This window comes from Poecilia formosa, unplaced genomic scaffold (assembly GCF_000485575.1).
Source record: "Poecilia formosa unplaced genomic scaffold, Poecilia_formosa-5.1.2 Scaffold63, whole genome shotgun sequence".
Classification (NCBI taxonomy): domain Eukaryota; kingdom Metazoa; phylum Chordata; class Actinopteri; order Cyprinodontiformes; family Poeciliidae; genus Poecilia; species Poecilia formosa.
The window spans coordinates 2,346,019-2,364,024 of NW_006800002.1; the positions used below are offsets into that span (position 1 = coordinate 2,346,019).

General features: G+C 38.9%; 1 protein-coding gene and 2 non-coding genes across 6 annotated transcripts; 2 read left to right on the forward strand and 1 right to left on the reverse strand.

The window, feature by feature from the left end:
• The first annotated feature begins 4,222 nt into the window (after positions 1 to 4,222).
• Positions 4,223 to 15,366, forward strand: dyrk1ab (dual-specificity tyrosine-(Y)-phosphorylation regulated kinase 1A, b). Of its 4 annotated transcripts, none has more exons than XM_007554429.2 (12): positions 4,223 to 5,005; positions 6,791 to 6,857; positions 8,366 to 8,562; positions 8,872 to 8,964; positions 9,220 to 9,408; positions 9,501 to 9,648; positions 9,738 to 10,024; positions 10,111 to 10,257; positions 10,338 to 10,478; positions 10,578 to 10,881; positions 11,267 to 11,391; positions 12,780 to 15,366. In XM_007554429.2, the coding sequence occupies exons 3-12, from the start codon at positions 8,443 to 8,445 to the stop codon at positions 13,365 to 13,367; spliced, it is 2,142 nt and encodes a 713-aa protein (XP_007554491.1). In that variant the 5' UTR covers positions 4,223 to 5,005; positions 6,791 to 6,857; positions 8,366 to 8,442; the 3' UTR covers positions 13,368 to 15,366. The 4 variants fall into 4 exon arrangements, with proteins under 4 accessions (XP_007554491.1, XP_007554490.1, XP_007554492.1 ...); XM_007554430.2 differs by lacking the exon at positions 4,223 to 5,005 and adding an exon at positions 5,020 to 5,747; XM_007554428.2 differs by lacking the exon at positions 6,791 to 6,857.
• Positions 15,367 to 17,178: 1,812 nt separating this feature from the next.
• On the forward strand, positions 17,179 to 17,250 carry trnap-cgg (transfer RNA proline (anticodon CGG)). The gene has a single exon. It is a non-coding gene; the product is annotated as a tRNA-Pro (tRNA).
• A 226-nt stretch (positions 17,251 to 17,476) lies between these two features.
• On the reverse strand, positions 17,477 to 17,548 carry trnap-agg (transfer RNA proline (anticodon AGG)). Its single transcript has one exon. It is a non-coding gene; the product is annotated as a tRNA-Pro (tRNA).
• Between the last annotated feature and the right edge of the window lie 458 nt (positions 17,549 to 18,006).

The window sequence follows — 18,006 nt, forward strand, 5'->3', positions numbered from 1 at the left end:
TTAAAGAGAAGAAAGCAAAAGTTTTTCACAGATTAAATAAAATCTGAAGATGAACATGTCAAAGAAGAAATAACAAATAGTGTTGTTGATTTGAAGCAGAAATAAAAACACGTCTGTTCATCAAGGCTGCTTAACAAAGACCACCTGGGAGACAATAGTCAGTAAATAAGTTATTTTTCCTCCTGGCGAAACGTAACAAAGGGAACAGCTTGAATTATCACCTAAGTGAACAGACATTAAAAAAAATCATCTGATATGTGTAGAAGTAAAAAAATATTTTTCTTACACACTTTTAATACCAGACAAAGATCAACTGAGTAAATACAAAATGCATATTTTAATTGATTGTTTCATTTATTAGGATAAAGCATTATTAACTGGTTGCACACCTTAAATTGACAATGAGTCTTGTTCATCAGTGTTGAAGAATTTAACCTTTCTTGGCGGGATTGTTTTTTTGTTATTGTTTTTTTTCCCAGACAAGAGGGTTGTCGGACAGTAAAAGTCTATTCAATTTCATGACCCCGCATCTTATTTGGGTTTTAGTACCAACTTCACCATAAAATAATCCTTCTAAGTCAAAGTCTTGTCTTTAAAGAGTAGCACGCTCTAAACTTCATGGGGCTACATTAAAAAATTTATACTTTACTGAGCCGTGGATACCTGCAGGCTCTGCTGTGGAGCTACCATGTCCTCTGATAATGCTGCTTTTAGACGGCCTGTCAGTTTGGAACAGCCATGTCTTACTGGGTTTACAGTTGTGTCATATTCTTTCCATTTTCAGATAGCAGTCAGACAGACAGACTTCTGAGAGACGCCAAAGCTTAGGATCTTGTTTTATAACCTAAATCTGCTTTAAGCTTCTCCAGACTTCACTTTTCTTATGAACTTCAGATGCCTTCACAGAACACTAGAATTTACACTAGATGATCTCTGTGAAATATTCACCTTGCAATTTTGCACTATTTTGGGTAAGTTTAAAATCATGACTAAACTGAAAAAAATCTCAAAAAGTGTATATATATATATATATATATATTTTTTTTTTTTTTTTTAGCAAAGCACTTGTTTCTGTTTAAGATTTTGCAGATGCATTAATTGATTTTGCACCATTGACGGTCCCCTATTTTCATCTGACAATAGTTTTGTTAAGTCTAATTTTCAATGAGGGTGGACTGGGACCTAACACCAAATCCTTTTAAATTGACAATTGACACTTAGAAATTAAAGTCTTAAAGGGAGGTATTATGTAAAATCAACATTTTGAGCTTTATATCATGTTATATTGTTATTCCCTCATCAAAAAAAAAAAAACATACCTGGAGTGTTGCTTATAATAAATGCATGTTTGAGAAATCCTTAAATCTCTTGCGGCAGCCAATAAGGGGTGCCAAAACGATTGGTTCCACAAATCCCAAATCCCCACCTATTTCCCTCCCCTGCACCTCCCCCATTCAGCTCCTCCAGACTAGCGGCAGCAGCAAGTAGCAAACACCTGATTGAACTGCTCAGCTGCTGAGTTCATCATACAAGCTACATCTCAGTCCAACACTCCTAAGAACAGTTGTAAAGGGCATAATGAGAAGCATTGCTGTGTCGACTTCCTGAAGGCGGAGTTTCAGAAAGAGTGGGAGCTTCTTAAGGAGACAGAGGCCCAATTTCAAGGAGTCAAATTGCGAAGCCAAATTTGTGCTCATATATACAGATTGTTCATAACAACTAAAGCTAACATAGTGATTGTTCTATGCAATGGCTGGAAAATACATGCTTTAGTGTCCATCTGTGCACTTGATGGTAAGTAATAATAAATCAAGATAAATGAGTGAATGAAATATTAAGGTCATCACTGCTTATAGAAAATAATTGCTGCTAGCTTAAATTAGCGACTAGTGTTTTGTTCTGCATCTTGGAGGGAATCAGGTTCTTCTCTGGAAAAATGTCCAGAGCTCAGCTTAAGGAGCATTACTCACTTCTGCCACCTACTGATCCCTGGCTGGTACCGCTGCCACAGGTGGAACTTGCCTTCCAGATCAGCTGATTCGTCCTGTTCTTGCTTTTACTCTGACTTGAGTCGATTTTTTTAATTATAAATTTTGGTTTCTACTTGAGCTAAAGTATATTAAATTGATTACAGTTGAGTAAATTGTTTTCCCCACTATGCTGCCCACCCACATTCATGAATAATTTTACATTTTTCTTGACATTTAATTGATTTAATTTTTTATGTTATTATTTTGATCTTACCAGTCTGGTAATAGAATTGATTCTTAATATTTTGTGAAAATTTTAACTTTTTTTTTTTTTTAAACAATACAGTTCAAGTAACGAACTGGAGCCAAGATGCACTGTTCATTACTTTTGTTTATAACAACAGCTGATGAAATTCTCAACATTTTGACTTTGATTTCAACATTTAGTATTTATCATTAAAGCAGGAAAAATAAATAAATAAATTGTCAGCATTACCTGCTTTTAAAAAAATTACATGATATTCTCTTGTAGATGTTTTGACCTTGGATGTGTTCTGTCTTGGAGATGTTGATACAAAAAAAATTACCAATACGATGAAAGTAAAACAAAACTTCGCTATTATTTTATCTTTCCTAATAAATTTTATAAAGCCTGAATGAGTGCTGATTTTTATTTACAAGTCATTTGAATATATTCTGAACAACTAGATTTTCTTTTTTTTGTTGTTATTTTTTTGGTTTTGTGTCGTATCGTAATTGCATGGACCTGGCATGGGACTTGCTTCACTTCTGTTCATATAATAAAATACTTTCCTTTAATCTTAATTATAAACCATATATATAACATATTTACCAAGAGTGTAGCAACAATGACTCCAAAGAACTGCAGGCCTCACTGCAGTTCTCACTGAGTAGTGTCCATTCTTTGACCGTATAGACAGGAGAAAAATGGTTGCAAGATGAAAACCGCTGCTGAGCAAAAACAACAGTAAAACGCGTCTTATTTTTTCCAGGACACATCTTGATGATTCCCAAGACTTTTTGGGAAAGCATTCTGTAGACTGATAAGACTAAAACTGAACTCTTTTGGAAGGTGCGTGTCCTACAAGCTCCGGGGTAGAAGTAGCACCTCATTTCAGAAAAAGCTACATCGTACTCACAGTAAAAGTGACGGTCTGGGGATGTTTTCCTGCTTTAGGAACCGAAAGATTTGCTGTGATAAATGGATCCATGGATTCTGCTGTCTACCAAAAAAATCCTGAAGGAGAATGTTGGGCCATCTGTTCGTGACCTCAAGCTGAAACCAACTTGGGTTCTGCAGCAGGACAATGATCCAAAACACAACAGGAAGTCCATCTCTGAATGACTGGAGAAAAATAAAATAAAGATTTTGGACTGGCCTAGTCACCTTTAAAAATGCAGTTCATGCCCGAAAACCCTCCGTGATTGAATTCCACAATTCTGCAAAGTGGGCCAACAGTTATCACAAACATTTTATTGCAGTTGTTGAAGAACCTTGAAATAAGTTAAAGCAACATTTAATAAAGTATTTTTTTGAATTTGAATTTAAATTTGAATTAAATTTGTTACTGCTAAAGGTGGCCCAGTCAGTTATTAGGTTCAGGTGGCAGTCACTTTTTCATACAAGGCCATAGATTTAGATTTCTTTTTCTTCCTTAATGACAAACATCTTCATTTAAAAACTGCATTTTGTGTTTGCCAGTGTTGTCTTTGACTAATATTTAATAGTTTCAATTATTCTGAAACACTGAGATGTGACAAACATCTGAAAAATAAGGAAATTAGGAAGGGGTCAAAGACTTTTTCACACCACAGTACATACACATATTCTTTTTTAAACATCACAAATTTGAAGACAAAATAAACGAAAATAAAAATTAATGAAAGCAGTTATTAATTTTTATGTATATATACAATTCTCAGTTTCACGTATTATGTTTTTTTTATTCAACTGATTTTCAAGCATGATTATAATTATATGGACCTAGAAAGTCCTATCTCACTTCACTTAACACCACATTTTATTTTTATTTAACATTTTCAATAAAAAGAACAGTAGAATATATTCCACAACAATGTTATTATCATCATTATTTCTTCATTTCTATTATTTGTAGAGTCTCCCTCAGTTTGTGTGTGTGAGCGCTGTAACGCTGGCCAGCTCAGAATTTATTCGTCATTGGTACATCCGGGTCCTCATTTTTTTTTGATTGACAGTTGCCATGGCAACAAGCTAGAGCATCGCCATTTTGTCAGGAGGCTTTTTTCCCCCCCCAGCTCAGTCTTTTTCAAATGTTCTCCCTTCCCGCCGGAATAATGCTGTCAGTGGATATATGTTTCAAGTTTTCGGATTTCGAAACGCGTTTACTGAAACGGATTAAGAAGATCGAGAGGCCGACGTTTTAACAGAGTTGGGAATAATTAGGCGGCGCCGCTCTAACTCAGTTGTCCGTGTCTCTGGTCCACCGGGCCGGTTCACTGCGCAGGTTTGGACCGCGCGCCATTTTGTGAAAATTGACACAAAATTCCTGACCAAAAATTATAAGAGGACGCTGCTTCTGTTTGGTGACTAGGATGCTCTGGATGTAACCGCGTTGTCGCGCCCGTCGAAGAGACCGACGCATTGGCTGCAAAGACGGCGTTAAATCAGAATTTGGCGTAACGTTTATTTAGCGGCAGCTACAGTCGTTAGCTTCAGGCTAGTAGTCAGGGCAAGCGGCTAACGTTAGCTGCGTTCATTTTGTCAGCTAGCGCTAGTTAGCATGTTGCTTGTCATCAGCTGATAAAAACATTTGATAAATTTGCTTCGATCGTGGATGTTGGTCATCAAAGCCTTGGACATGAAGCGCTCACAGGATATGACTGACGAGGTTTTTTAAGAGTTTTTTTGCCGGCCAGAGGACGGGGGATTGGATTTACTCGCTAACCCGTACAGGGAGGGGAGAATCTCGAACTGGATAAGTTTCCTCATCATACAGTTTATTGGACTTTAAATGAAGATCGTGCCATCAGAGGTGAGCAATTCCAAGCTGTCCTGTTGCATATTTATCGTTCATTTATTGCCTTTTCTCTGATGTGTGTGCTGTGTGAATGGTTAACAATGATGGACGCGGTAGTGAAGTTGAAAATGGTAGCTTTTTTGGTGTGGCGGCTAGCTAACAATTCGCGAATCCGGTTCTGGTTAACGTTTGTTTTCAGTCAGTAGGTCAAGGGATGGATTGTAATGTCGGACGGGAGGAGCATCCCAGCTGACTGTGAGTTATATGTCTGAGTTTGGACGGAGTGTCATGCTGGCACAGTTACTGCTAGCCCTGCTATATTAGACCTTGTCATTGTATGATTGAAGCTCTGTTAGCTTACCTCACATGATTTGATCTGCTGTCAGTGCTTAACTTTGGTAATATCGGGGGGTATGTTTCGGGTTTAACCGTTCTAATTGAGCTAACCCGGCTAATGGTCAGCGTTGACTTGTTGACGAACCAGCTGAATGGGCCCCACAGCCCGCTGGCTTGAACACAGCGTCACCAGCTAACGTCGGGTTGGTGAGCAGATATGCTCGTCTGTCCCGCAGTTTTCAGGGTAACGACGACAACGTTAGCTAGTTGGTCTGCTAACGGTAACGTGAGCCCGAATCCGTTTGTCATCTATTTGAGGATTTCGAGTCTCCCACGAACGATATGTAGCAAGAGAGGTGGGGAAATTAACTCTGAATATGCATCCTAAATTCTAACCATGACGAGATCTACCCAATCTTCTGTAAGTATAGAGCCATTCGGGATGCGTCTATTTACATTGGGGCTTTCTTTTTCTTTTCCTTTTTTTAATTGTTAGGATGAGTTCTGTTTGATTCAGCTTTGGAATGGATCTATCGGTTGGGCGTGAGAAGATGACACACAGGCTCGTTGCTGGGATCTCTATCCATCTCTTTATGGCATAATTCGGCTTCTAATATCGAGCTAACCATCGTTATATTTACACATAAATAGGCCCGCGGATGCCGTAATGACTAGAGCCAGGAAAGGAACTGTTCATATGTTAGTACTGAACATTAAGGATCTAGCAGACGTTTAGAAGAAACTTAAAAAAAAAAGCTACAAGTGTGCTGACAAAAAGGGCTTTTCTTTGCCATTACTGTTTCAATTCTCTAACCTGGACTTTTATTATACATTTTTTTTATTATAAAATGAAACCCATAGTTGTCTTAGTTTAATGCTAGCTGATGTGTTTATAAAATAAAATATAAACCAAAGTTTATATATTTCAGTTCTTGGTAAATTTGCAAAGACCTATATTGTAAATATAGCTGCTCCACAGGGGTTATGGCTAACAACTGCCTATTTTAAGATGATTTCATGTCATAAATAGCAGATTTTAAATAGCATATGAACTGAGAGGAGAGCAACCTTCTTTTAGGCCCTCAGCAGTAATAATTTCTATTCCACTGTTCAGGGCTCTGAGCTTCTCTAAACTAATTTATTCTTCAGCATTTATTTATCTATTTTACAACAGCTTCATGCCCTTTTTTAAAAATTATTATTAATTACATACATTTCTCTTTGAACCACATGAAACTCACTTTTTCAATTTTATATATATGTTTTTTAAAAATAAGGAATTGTATCTTCAGCAGTCGAACTCCCACAGAATCCTGTCACCCGGCGCACTTAAAAAAGTTTTCGGGGTGTCCTCTTCGTCTGTCCGTTTCTCACCTTTTTCTCAGCTAAAGTTCTAGCTTCAGCGCAATTAGATGAAACATGAACAGTAAATATTTGTAATATTTGTGTTTTTATCCTTTATAGTGGGTTGTGGTTTGCTGCTGGACTCTCCTCCCAGGATGATATGAAATTTTACAGAAGATGCATCCAGGTTAGCTGATGTATGGTAAACCTTAAACCCATTGGTGGGGGCATAGGTTACATTTCATTTCTTTCTTCTCCCCTTGTGCAGCTGCTTTAAATTTGGCATCTTATCCAACATTTTACTACAATTTTAAATCAGAGAAAAAAATCTACATACATACATATATATATATATATATATATATATATATATATATATGTGTGTGTGTGTATAACAGTTAAAGAACAGTGCTCGAAGAGGTTAATTTGTTTTTAAGAAGCAGAATAATAATTGAAGATGACGTCCTCGTAAAATATCCCTGTTTTTATTTTTCTTAAACTGCCTATGTTTATCTAGTAAATTTTTAAGAGTTAACATAAATGTATTTTCTAGTTTGTAAATGTAAATATGACAATACAATGGATAGGAAAGGGGGAATAAAAAAAGGTATGTGCTAGTTCTCAGATGCGTTGCTGATCTGTGGTCTATCATCTTACAGTTCCTCTTCTTTCTGCCAGTGGATGTGTGGATTTTTTTTTTTTTTATGCTTTTCCATAGCTGGGTCAGCTTTCTAACGCTCTTAGATGGAGTGCAGGTTTTGGGCTGTGCAGCTATTTTGCTGTCAGGCTCTTGTGTTGAAAGCAACGTCTAAGTGTGCCAAAGTTCAATTTTATTTCTTGTTTATTTCTTGTTTTCTCATTGGAAAATGGGAGCAGCTCTGCCCTGGCAACAAAAGTAGGCTATTTGCATACTGCGTTGTGATTGGTCTGTGCATTGATGGGCTTGCCAAATCACGCTGTATCTCTGTGGTGATAGGCTATGCTAATTAGGTGCTGTTGCTGGGATTCTGAATAGTGGTTACTGTGTAGCACTGGTGAATTGTGTTGTCTGGAGAGAGATGCTGATAGCTGAACATGCTATTTAATAATTTTTTGATTCCTTCTGGCTTAAAATGAAGGATGATTCACTGTACAGTGTGGAGATGCTGTGTTTTCACCCCTTCTCACTGCTAAACCTGCTGTTTTTCTCCCTTTTCCTCACAAAGGTTGATTTATTGCTGTTGTATTTTACATTTGTCTTATACTGGAATGCTTTTTTTCTTTTTAAAAAAGTGTTTAATAAATCATTGCTATTTATTAAATTGACAATTATCTTAACAATTTACTGATCTTTTGTTATTCTTCACATCTTTTAATGTGTATTTCTTATGTCTGGGCTTTATAAATTTAACAATATGTAAATGTTGCTCTTTACTGCATTTTGTAAATGTCTTTTATACATAAAGATAAATTTATAAATTTACATTTTTGTTCATATTTGCTCCATTCAGCCAAATAAAGGTTTTGTTTATATTGTGCCCATACAGCAAGATAGAATCTTTTATTTGTTTTATTTGTAGACAAAAAAAAAATCTGATGCTACCTAAATGATGTGCAATTGATTCCTATGTAAATGAATCTCTTTTAATTGCTTGTGTTTTTAATAAATTCTATGTGTGAATCAATGCAACTTCTAACAGTGTTAATTTCTCCCAGGAGGAGAGACTTAAGCATGCAAACCTTCGTCCGTCCGGCTTGCGCCCTCTTTTTCTTTACACACTGCTGGTCTTCAGATGGCTGCTCCAATGCCCCATACGCACCAGCAGTACAGTGACCGCCACCAGCCAAGCACTGACCAATCTGTTACGGTCTTACCGTACAGCGACCAGACACCACAGCTCACTGCCAATCAGGTATCCTAACCCCATCTTGCTGTACCCCTTGGATTTAAAACACTTAGTAGAACCGTCATACTTACTGTAACGTGCAACACTGCTTCCCTCTTTTTTCCCTCTGTCACTAGGCAAAAGTACCAGCTTGTCAAATAATGTCCCCTTCAATTTGATCATGTTGTGCTGAATTACTCATTTTAAAATTCAATGATATGTACAGTTAATAATTGTGATGTTATCTTATATATATATATATATATATATATATATAATGGGTTGTGTTTTTTTTTATCAATTAATTTATTTTTTTTTTTACTTTTGACACTCCAGAGGCACATGCCCCAGCGCTTTCGTGACCCAACTTCAGCTCCCCTGAGGAAGCTCTCCATTGACCTTATCAAAACATACAAACACATCAATGAGGTTAGTATGCTTATTTTTGTTTCACTCCATCCAGTTCTGTTAGATTTTACCATCTAAACGTGTAAGCAGTTTGACATGGTCATGCAAGCCGACAGAATTTCTAAATGTAATTTGCACGCCCAAAATAGACTGATTAATAAAGCAAAATGCCAGATGAAACAATGTTGTAACTAAACTTTTAAAAGCTAAATCGTAGTCAGTTGTCATATTTGCTCTGTGTGTGATTTTTATGTGGGTTCATCTGTGAATTTTCAGGTGTATTATGCAAAAAAGAAGAGACGGCACCAACAGGGTCAGGGTGAAGACTCCAGTCACAAAAAGGAGAGGAAAGTCTTTAATGATGGCTATGACGACGATAACTACGACTACATCGTCAAGAATGGGGAGAAGTGGATGGACCGTTATGAGATTGATTCCTTGATAGGAAAGGGGTCATTCGGACAGGTGAGTTTAAAAGTGATTGTGATTAAAAATAGTTATTTAAAAAAGGTTATTTTTGCCCAGTGTAAAGATTTGGTAAAACATTTCCCCCTCAGGTTGTAAAAGCGTACGACCGAGTAGAGCAAGAATGGGTCGCCATTAAGATCATCAAGAACAAGAAGGCTTTCCTCAACCAAGCCCAAATAGAAGTGCGCCTCCTGGAGCTGATGAACAAACATGACACCGAGATGAAATACTACATCGGTACGTACTCCCAGTCTGGCAAAAACGTGGCTTTCTTTTGCTTTTACTAAAAGAAAAATCAAATAAAATTCTAACTTGTTTTGCCGCAGTTCACCTAAAGCGACACTTCATGTTTCGGAACCACCTCTGCCTCGTGTTCGAGATGCTTTCGTACAACCTCTACGACCTGCTCCGAAACACCAACTTCCGCGGCGTCTCGCTTAACCTCACACGGAAGTTTGCCCAGCAGCTATGCACGGCACTACTCTTCCTGGCCACGCCTGAGCTCAGCATCATCCACTGTGACCTGAAGCCGGAGAACATTCTCCTCTGCAACCCCAAGAGGAGCGCCATCAAAATAGTGGACTTTGGCAGCTCATGCCAACTGGGACAAAGGGTACGAAGCCGCGAGTCGTCTTTATCGGCAATTAAGATGAGCGATAAAGCTTCTTGTTTGTTTATTGTGTTTTCTTCTCTGTGTAGATTTACCAATATATCCAGAGTCGCTTCTACCGTTCCCCAGAGGTGCTGCTGGGAATGCCCTACGACCTGGCCATCGACATGTGGTCCTTGGGTTGCATCTTGGTAGAGATGCATACTGGAGAACCTCTCTTTAGTGGAGCCAATGAGGTAAAAGATTACTAGATATGTTCTGCCTCAGGATTTATGATGTATAGCATGATCAATTAATCTTTTTCTTCCCCCACCAGGTTGACCAGATGAACAAAATAGTCGAGGTTCTTGGCATCCCACCTAATCACATAATGGACCTAGCCCCCAAAGCCAGGAAGTTCTTTGAGAAGCTATCAGATGGTACATGGAGTGTTAAGAAGACCAAAGATGGCAAAAGGGTGAAGCCAACTTTCTTCTTATGAACTGAAAACTATTTTAAAAATATTTGCGTTTTAAATTTTCGTTGTTTTTATTTAATTTTTTTCATTTTTCTGCAGTATAAACCTCCAGCTTCGCGGAAGCTCCACTCCATCCTCGGTGTGGAAACAGGGGGTCCAGGTGGCCGGCGGGCGGGGGAGTCCGGCCACGCCGTTGCTGACTACTTGAAGTTCAAGGACCTGATTCTTCGGATGTTGGACTACGACCCCAAGAGTCGCATCCAGCCCTACTACGCCCTGCAGCACAGCTTCTTCAAGAAGACTGCGGACGAGGGGACCAATACGAGCAGTAGCGTGTCTACGAGCCCCGCATTAGAGCAGTCCCAGTCTTCGGGAACCACCTCCAGCACCTCCTCAAGTTCAGGTAGAGGTCACCGGAAGCAGGGACACGCCCCGATTAGAGATGCACCAATCATTGCCTTTTCTAGCTTTTTACCAGTTTTTGCTTGTCTTTGATATTTGACTTCTTAACTCCTGTTTTTTAATTTTGTCTTTTTTTTTTTTTAAGTAGCACAAAAAAGAATTCAGAAATACTTTGTTGATCCCATAGGGAAATTAAATGCTGTTGTAATTCATATTCACTCAGATTCTTCAGAGTTGTTGCTTAGAATGAGATTCATATTTAAGGTTTGCAGCATCGTCCTTCTAGCTACTTGCTGTTTTCTTTATCCAGTATTTTAAAGATATAGCCAGAGAACATGGTTGAGGCTGGTGAAGATGTGCTTGTGACACTTGTTGTTTACACTCAGGAGGATCGTCTGGAACTAGTACCAGTGGCAGAGCGAGATCAGACCCTACCCATCACCACTTGCACAGTGGAGGACACTTTGGCACGACCATGCCTGCCATGGATGGTGACAGCCTCTGTCCACAGGTCAGTTAGTCAGTTGGAAAGATTTTTTTCTTCTTTCAAATGAAGTTTTCTAATTTTGCTATATTGGAATTAGAAGTTTTAATATTGCTATAATAGGTGCCATATTGTAAAATGTTATAATGTTTTGGTTCATTCAAAAGATTTTGACATTTGCTTAAAACAGCTTTTTCCACTTTACTACAGTTGACAGTTCCAATAAAAAATGATTACCATGTCAAAAATACCCACCATGCACTGCTTCATAAAGTTTTACATGATTCTAAAAACGTTTTGCAGCTTTTAAAATGTAATTATTTTAACGCAACAAATTTGTTAACTGGAAAAACAAATTTCTGCTTCATTGACATCGTAATGCAAAGATGGTAATCTAATAAGGGTGAAACATTGAAATGCATAAAATAATTTTTAAAAAGGCTCCAGGTCATTTCTCATGTAGCCAATTTTATACCTACACATTTCCATTTTGTCACTTTGTACTTCTATTTCTCAATTATTGAAACAAGCCAATGTAAATTAAACCATGTCATATAAATTTATTTTCTTTTGTAGTGAAGTATTTTATTGAATTGTGGCAGGAAACGTCAAAATATGCTTCACTTCTGTTGGATCTTCTAACTTTTTAATCTGAGCCCTTTTCTGTTCTTTTGTGTCTGATTCCAGTTTGGACCGGTTGACTCTTGTGTGTCCCAGATCAAATCAAAAAATTATAGTTTAGGAATTTGGAGTATTTCCTTAGGAGAAATGAAATGACATCAGAATGATAAAGTGCTTCATTAGGACACTCAAAGACATGAAAATGAAGAATAATTGAATTTAATGAATAGAAGAACATCATCACCTTCCTAACTGGAAAGACATTTCTTACCAAAAGTGATTTGGGACATTGTTTTAGGAAGGTGACGATATAGAACATGACCTCATTCAGGGTTTCCCCCAATGTATTATAAGCCTGGTGGGCTGCCAGACTTTACTTGCCACCCCACAAAGCTGCCATGCAAGGACACCTGGGTGGAGTGAGGATTGAACTAGCAACCTGCCGATTACAAGGCAAACTCACACCACAGTCGCCACCATCGTCCCAAAGATGGATCAGGCTAAGTTCATAGTGGGGGCAAAGGGCACCAAATGTGCTGCGTCTGCATGGTATTGTTTTTAAATTATGGTTTCTGCTTGTGCACCTCTGAATTTTTGTCACTTTCAAAAAAAAAAATGTTGACACAAAAATACGGCTGGCTGCTGGTGAACTGCCCCTACCACTGGGCTTAGCAGGCTTTCTGGGGGAAACCCTGGACATTATTGGATTTCAGAGTGGGTGAAACCAGGTAGATTCCGGTTGTTCTCTTTAGGTTGTGTGATACTGACTCCTCTCTCTCACCTGCCACTCACAGGCAAGACAGCCTTACCCACCCCCACTGGTGTGGGGAGGCGGCGTCGGACCCGAGTCAGTCACTGGAGAAACCCACCCAGTTCAGGAGACCACCTTCCACGTTCCCCCCCAGCACCCCAAGGCCCTGCACCCCCACTCCCATTTCCACCACCACCACGGGCAGATGATGGCGACGCGTCCGCGCCCGCGCCACTACACCTCCCCGACACACAGCTCTTCGACGCAGGACTCCATGGAGGTGGTGCACGGCCACCTGTCCATGACCTCCCTGTCTTCCTCTGCCTCCTCTTCCTCGACATCGTCCTCTTCCACTGGGAACCATGGGAACCAGGCCTACCAGCTCCGCCACTTGCCCGCCGGAGCCCTTGACTTTGGTCAGAACGGTGGGCTGAGCATGGGGCTAGGTGCCTTCTCGAACCCACGGCAGGAGACTGGAATGGCAGCGCACCCTGCATTCTCCATGGGCACGAACACGGGGCCTGGCCATTACCTAGCGGAAGGCCACCTGGGCATGAGGCAGGGCATGGACCGGGAGGAGTCTCCAATGACTGGAGTATGTGTGCAGCAGAGTTCTATGGCCAGTTCGTGACTGCACTGACAATTTGGCTGTGTGTTTTTTTTTCTTTCTTTCTTTTCTTTTTTTTTTTTCTTTCCTTTCCCTCCTCCTCTCCCCCGTGCGTCATTTTTAAAGGTGGTGTTTTTTACTACAAGGTGTGTTGAGAACAAAAAGCTGCTCACGTCAGAAGGGAGATATCACTGAACCGCTACTACAGAGAAAAAAACAACAAACCCTTTGTTAAAAAGTATATATGTAATTTTTATCTTTTTTTTTGTTTGTTTTGTTTTGTTTTGTTTCCTTTGCAATCATTAGGCACAAAATAATACTGCGGAATAACCATAGTGAGATTGAGACATCCATCTTACCATTTCACCAGTTTCATGTAACTACAAAGTAATCACCATATGGTATTATGTGGCAAAAAAAATGTCTTTGTTTTGAAGGAGCATTTCAGGAGCAAAGGTCGGAGCTCGTCTCTCAGCTAGCTTGTTGGTGAAGAAATGCTCTGGCGTCCTTTTTAGGTTCAAACTGTGGAGCGCCTGACATTACTCTTCCACTCGGTCAGTAATTAATTTTGCCCTTTTTTTTTTTTTTTTTAAAGTGAAATTTCACATAAAAGCTGCTTGTAAATCCTGTAGCTTGACAACAAGGGGGAAGTGTTTTTGCGGTGATATTTCTTGTTGTTGGTCTTTTTTTTTTTTCCCTGTGTGTGTGTGTGTGTGTGTGTGTGTGTGTGTTTGAGACTCTGTTAAAGGGGAGCACATAGCAGTGGAGTCCCTACGTGTGTGCTGGCCTGGTGTGGGGGGAAAAAGGAAGGGATTCCCGCTTGGGGGAGGGAGGAGTGAAGTGGGAGGTCGGATACTGACACCAGCCGGCGTTAAAAAAGGAGGAGGGAAGCACCCCCCCCCCCCCACCACCACCAACAACAACCACCACCACCCCCAGACCCAGACCCCACCCCACCACCTCAGGCCTAGAGGCCCTGTTGTCCCCAACAAGACGCAACCCGGGGGGCGCGGGGTCCCGACACAGGCGAAGAGCAGCGACGCACAGGAGACGAAAGGATCCGGCCCAGTTAAAGGAAGACAGTCAGCGGCTGGTTCTAGATAACCCTTTGGCCTTATGACTCATGGACTTGGAATGGAAATGGAGCTGGACATTATCATTTGAATTAAGATGGCTTTTCTCTATTTTTTTTTTCTCTCTCTCTCGCTCTCTCTCTCTTCTCTCTTCTTTCTCTAGACAGCCCTTAATTCTTTAAGGAAATTTAAAACAACTTAGAAAAGGTAAATAAGAATGGTAATCTGAGGCCTTTCTCGACAAAGATTTCGTCTTCAGCAGGGGCCCCACATAACAGGGTCTTATTGTACACAACAACCTCCTAAACATTACTTCCTTGAAATTCACTGGTTAAGGATGTTTCAATGGAAATAACTTTCTATTCCAGAGTCTACCTTTTCTTTTTTTTTTTCTTTTTTTTTTGTTTGTTTTTTTAAAATTTCCTTCCCCCCCTTTTTGCATGTAGTCCCTCATCAGAACCACCTGCACAAGTCTCTCCATCCAAAACATGGAAACTGAAGAAAAAGAAAAAAAAAAGAAAACAAAACAACAACAACAAAAAAAGAGTTAAGTGACTGCCTTTTTTCTCCTCAAATTATGCTGTGAATTTTACAAGAATTTATTTTCCCTTTGGATATGTTTTTATACCAAAGCAGTTGTTTTATAGCATATAGGTGTCTGTAACCAATAATGTAGCAGTTCACCACTTTGACGCAAAGTTTATCGAGATCTTATTTTAATGTCAACACAAAACAGCTGCAATATATTTACTTTTAGCAAAACTGGAGACCGTTGGCTATTGTGTATTCTGGCCAGATTTGTTTGCAACGTTTTACCAAAACTTTTTTCCATATTAAATTGGTAGATTATTTTGGGAGTCTTTAGAAAAAAAGGAAAAAACTTTGGTATGTTAGAGAACTTGGTAGTTACTCTGCAGGCTACAGAGTAGCAAGATAGAGGCTGATGGTTTTAAAAAAAAAGGAGACTAATGCGTTCTATTTCTGTGTTGTCATTTTTTTTTTTTTTTTTTTTTTCGTTTTTTTTTTGCCCCTTCCCCCCATCATACTATTTCAAAGGGTGTTGCTTTTTTTTTTTGCCCCTTCCCCCCATCATACTATTTCAAAGGGTGTTGCTGCCTTTCATACATCATTTGGTCAACTTAGCTAGTTTCTGCCGTGATGCAAGACTTTGTCATTGTCTTGCCAGGGTAAGGGTATTTGTGGTAAACCAGTTTGTGTTGAATGGTATAGTTCTGATTTTGGTAGGGCAAATCCCCATGATTGTTGTCCTATTCAAAGGGAAAAAAAAGGTGTCTTGTCAGCCCCACCATAACAGTGCTTTGCCTAGGCAGACATGCATGTCCTCAAAACAGTCAATAACAAGAATATTTTTTTTTATATCAGGGATTTTAAAGTGCTTTCTTTGTTCTGTTGTTCATTTTTACCACTTTTGAAATTTGAAAAATAAAAACAAACATATAAAAAAAAACTGCCCACTGTCACCTTGCCAATTAAGGGCGGGCCACAGGTCATGCTGTTATTTTCTAAGAGAAACCATCCTTTCAGCAGTCATGCTTGGTATTTCCACGAACACAAATGTAAAGCTACCTATATTGAAGATTGGGGTTTGATCTGGATGTCAAGGTTAATTGCAGATTTGCAATTGTTTTATTTCATTTTTATTTTTATTTTCATACCCCGCTGAATTTGAGACATTTAGATCTTTTGTCAGTGGTTTTTATTACTGGCACTCATACTGGTACTAAACATTCCAAAAATAAAGACTGAAAAAAGAAAAAAATTTGACTGAAGTGACTCGTAAGTGTGCGCCTATTTCAGATCATGCTGATTGACCTCTTATTTAGAGCAGTTGTCATGAAATGCAGCCCCTTTTTAATAGTTGAAATAGAATTTATGTATATATTTATATTTTTTTAATAAAGGAAGTATAGAACTCACTACCTTGCTCCTGCTGGTATGTTGATTATGTTTGTCAATTTGGTGACCATTCAGTGGGCAGGAACTCCTGTTTTCTTAGTGGCAAAACCTTGCCTTTTGGCAAAGGTACTTGACTACATCAGGACAACACTATGAGGTAGGGTTTGAATCAAACAGGGAAAGCTAGATCTTCAAACCTTAATAATTTTCACAGGGTATATTGTAAGTGCATGTACATCACAAACCTTACTTTTGGTTATATGAGAAGCACATGGTTGAAAAAAAATGGTTCCATCTTTCATAATAAGCCTGTTGAGTTTGTGGGTTATACACAAACACAGATAATTGTCGACATATCTGAACACCCAACCGAAGTTGAAATCCTTTTTATTTAACTTGGATTTAGCTTTATTTTTTTTTTTCTTCCTTTTTTTTTATTTTATTTTATTTTATTTTATTTTTTTCGGTTTCACTTTTTTTCCCACTTTTTTTGTACATGCAACATGCACTATAGAATTGAACAGCATGGGGGAAAGGATAAGTCCATGTATCCACAGATTGTAAGATCTAGTCAAGACTTTGCTGTGTTTATGACAATGCCCTTTGTATTATATTAAGACAGTCTTATGTATGATATATAAAAGAAGTTAATTGAATCGCTTTGTGTCATCATTGTTTTTCTTTCTAACATTAACACCGCTGCTGCATTAAATAAAAGCCATACCGAAAAAACGCACATATAGACGATCCATGAAAAGATTGTAGTATGAACAAAAACGGATATCGATATTCCTTCAGTAAATATTTAATGATATGTTGCGATGTTGCGTTGTTGATGACGCCGTGGCTCGTTGGTCTAGGGGTATGATTCTCGCTTCGGGTGCGAGAGGTCCCGGGTTCAAATCCCGGACGAGCCCTATGTATTTTGGCTGAAATTTGCAATTTTAAAGAAAGGTGCAGCTTTCACAAACTTTGAATAGGTAATTGGATTTCTAGCTCTTTAATAATGTGAATGGTGAAGCATTGTTTATTGCGTATACAGGACACGTAGTCCTGTGACGGAGAGAAAGAGTGTGTCGTTTATACTTAACGTTACTGAACTTGAAAAACGAATGATAAAGGAAAACTAAAACAATAAAACGAGGGCTCGTCCGGGATTTGAACCCGGGACCTCTCGCACCCTAAGCGAGAATCATACCCCTAGACCAACGAGCCGTCGAAACACCGCTCTCACAGTAAGAACTTCAACAGGGGCCTTGTGCGTCGGCAATTTCGTGGTTTTCTGATATCTTTTGACAACGTTTTTCTTTGTAATGTTATAATAAGCACGTATAATTACAATAAAGCTGCATAAACTATGAAGTTGCTTCAACAGCTGGGGAGAATTACAAATAAATACTTATAGCCCCAAAACATCGACTTTTCAATGGTATTTAACTTTACATATTTCATGCTTAAAATTTTACGTTCAAAAACACGAAAGACTAAACAACAAAGCCAAATGAACATCCGACTTCCACGTAAACGTCATCGCCATATTGTGATTGGCATTTTTCTTAAAACGCATGCACAGAGTTGTGCAAAACAGCTTTCTTCAAAATATTTTAAGTTAAGCGTTGTGACTGTGTCGTCTCCTTTCAATAGATTGGAACCACATATCTCTGCAACAGGAC

What these genes read in the sequence shown, in the direction of transcription:
- dyrk1ab (XM_007554429.2), top strand. Translation starts at nt 8,443, where the DNA reads ATGGCTGCTCCAATGCCCCATACGCACCAGCAGTACAGTGACCGCCAC. An exon ending in CATACAAACACATCAATGAG is followed by an intron (nt 8,965 to 9,219) that starts GTTAGTATGCTT and finishes GTGAATTTTCAG; the next exon opens with GTGTATTATGCAAAAAAGAA. An exon ending in CATGCCAACTGGGACAAAGG is followed by an intron (nt 10,025 to 10,110) that starts GTACGAAGCCGC and finishes TTCTCTGTGTAG; the next exon opens with ATTTACCAATATATCCAGAG.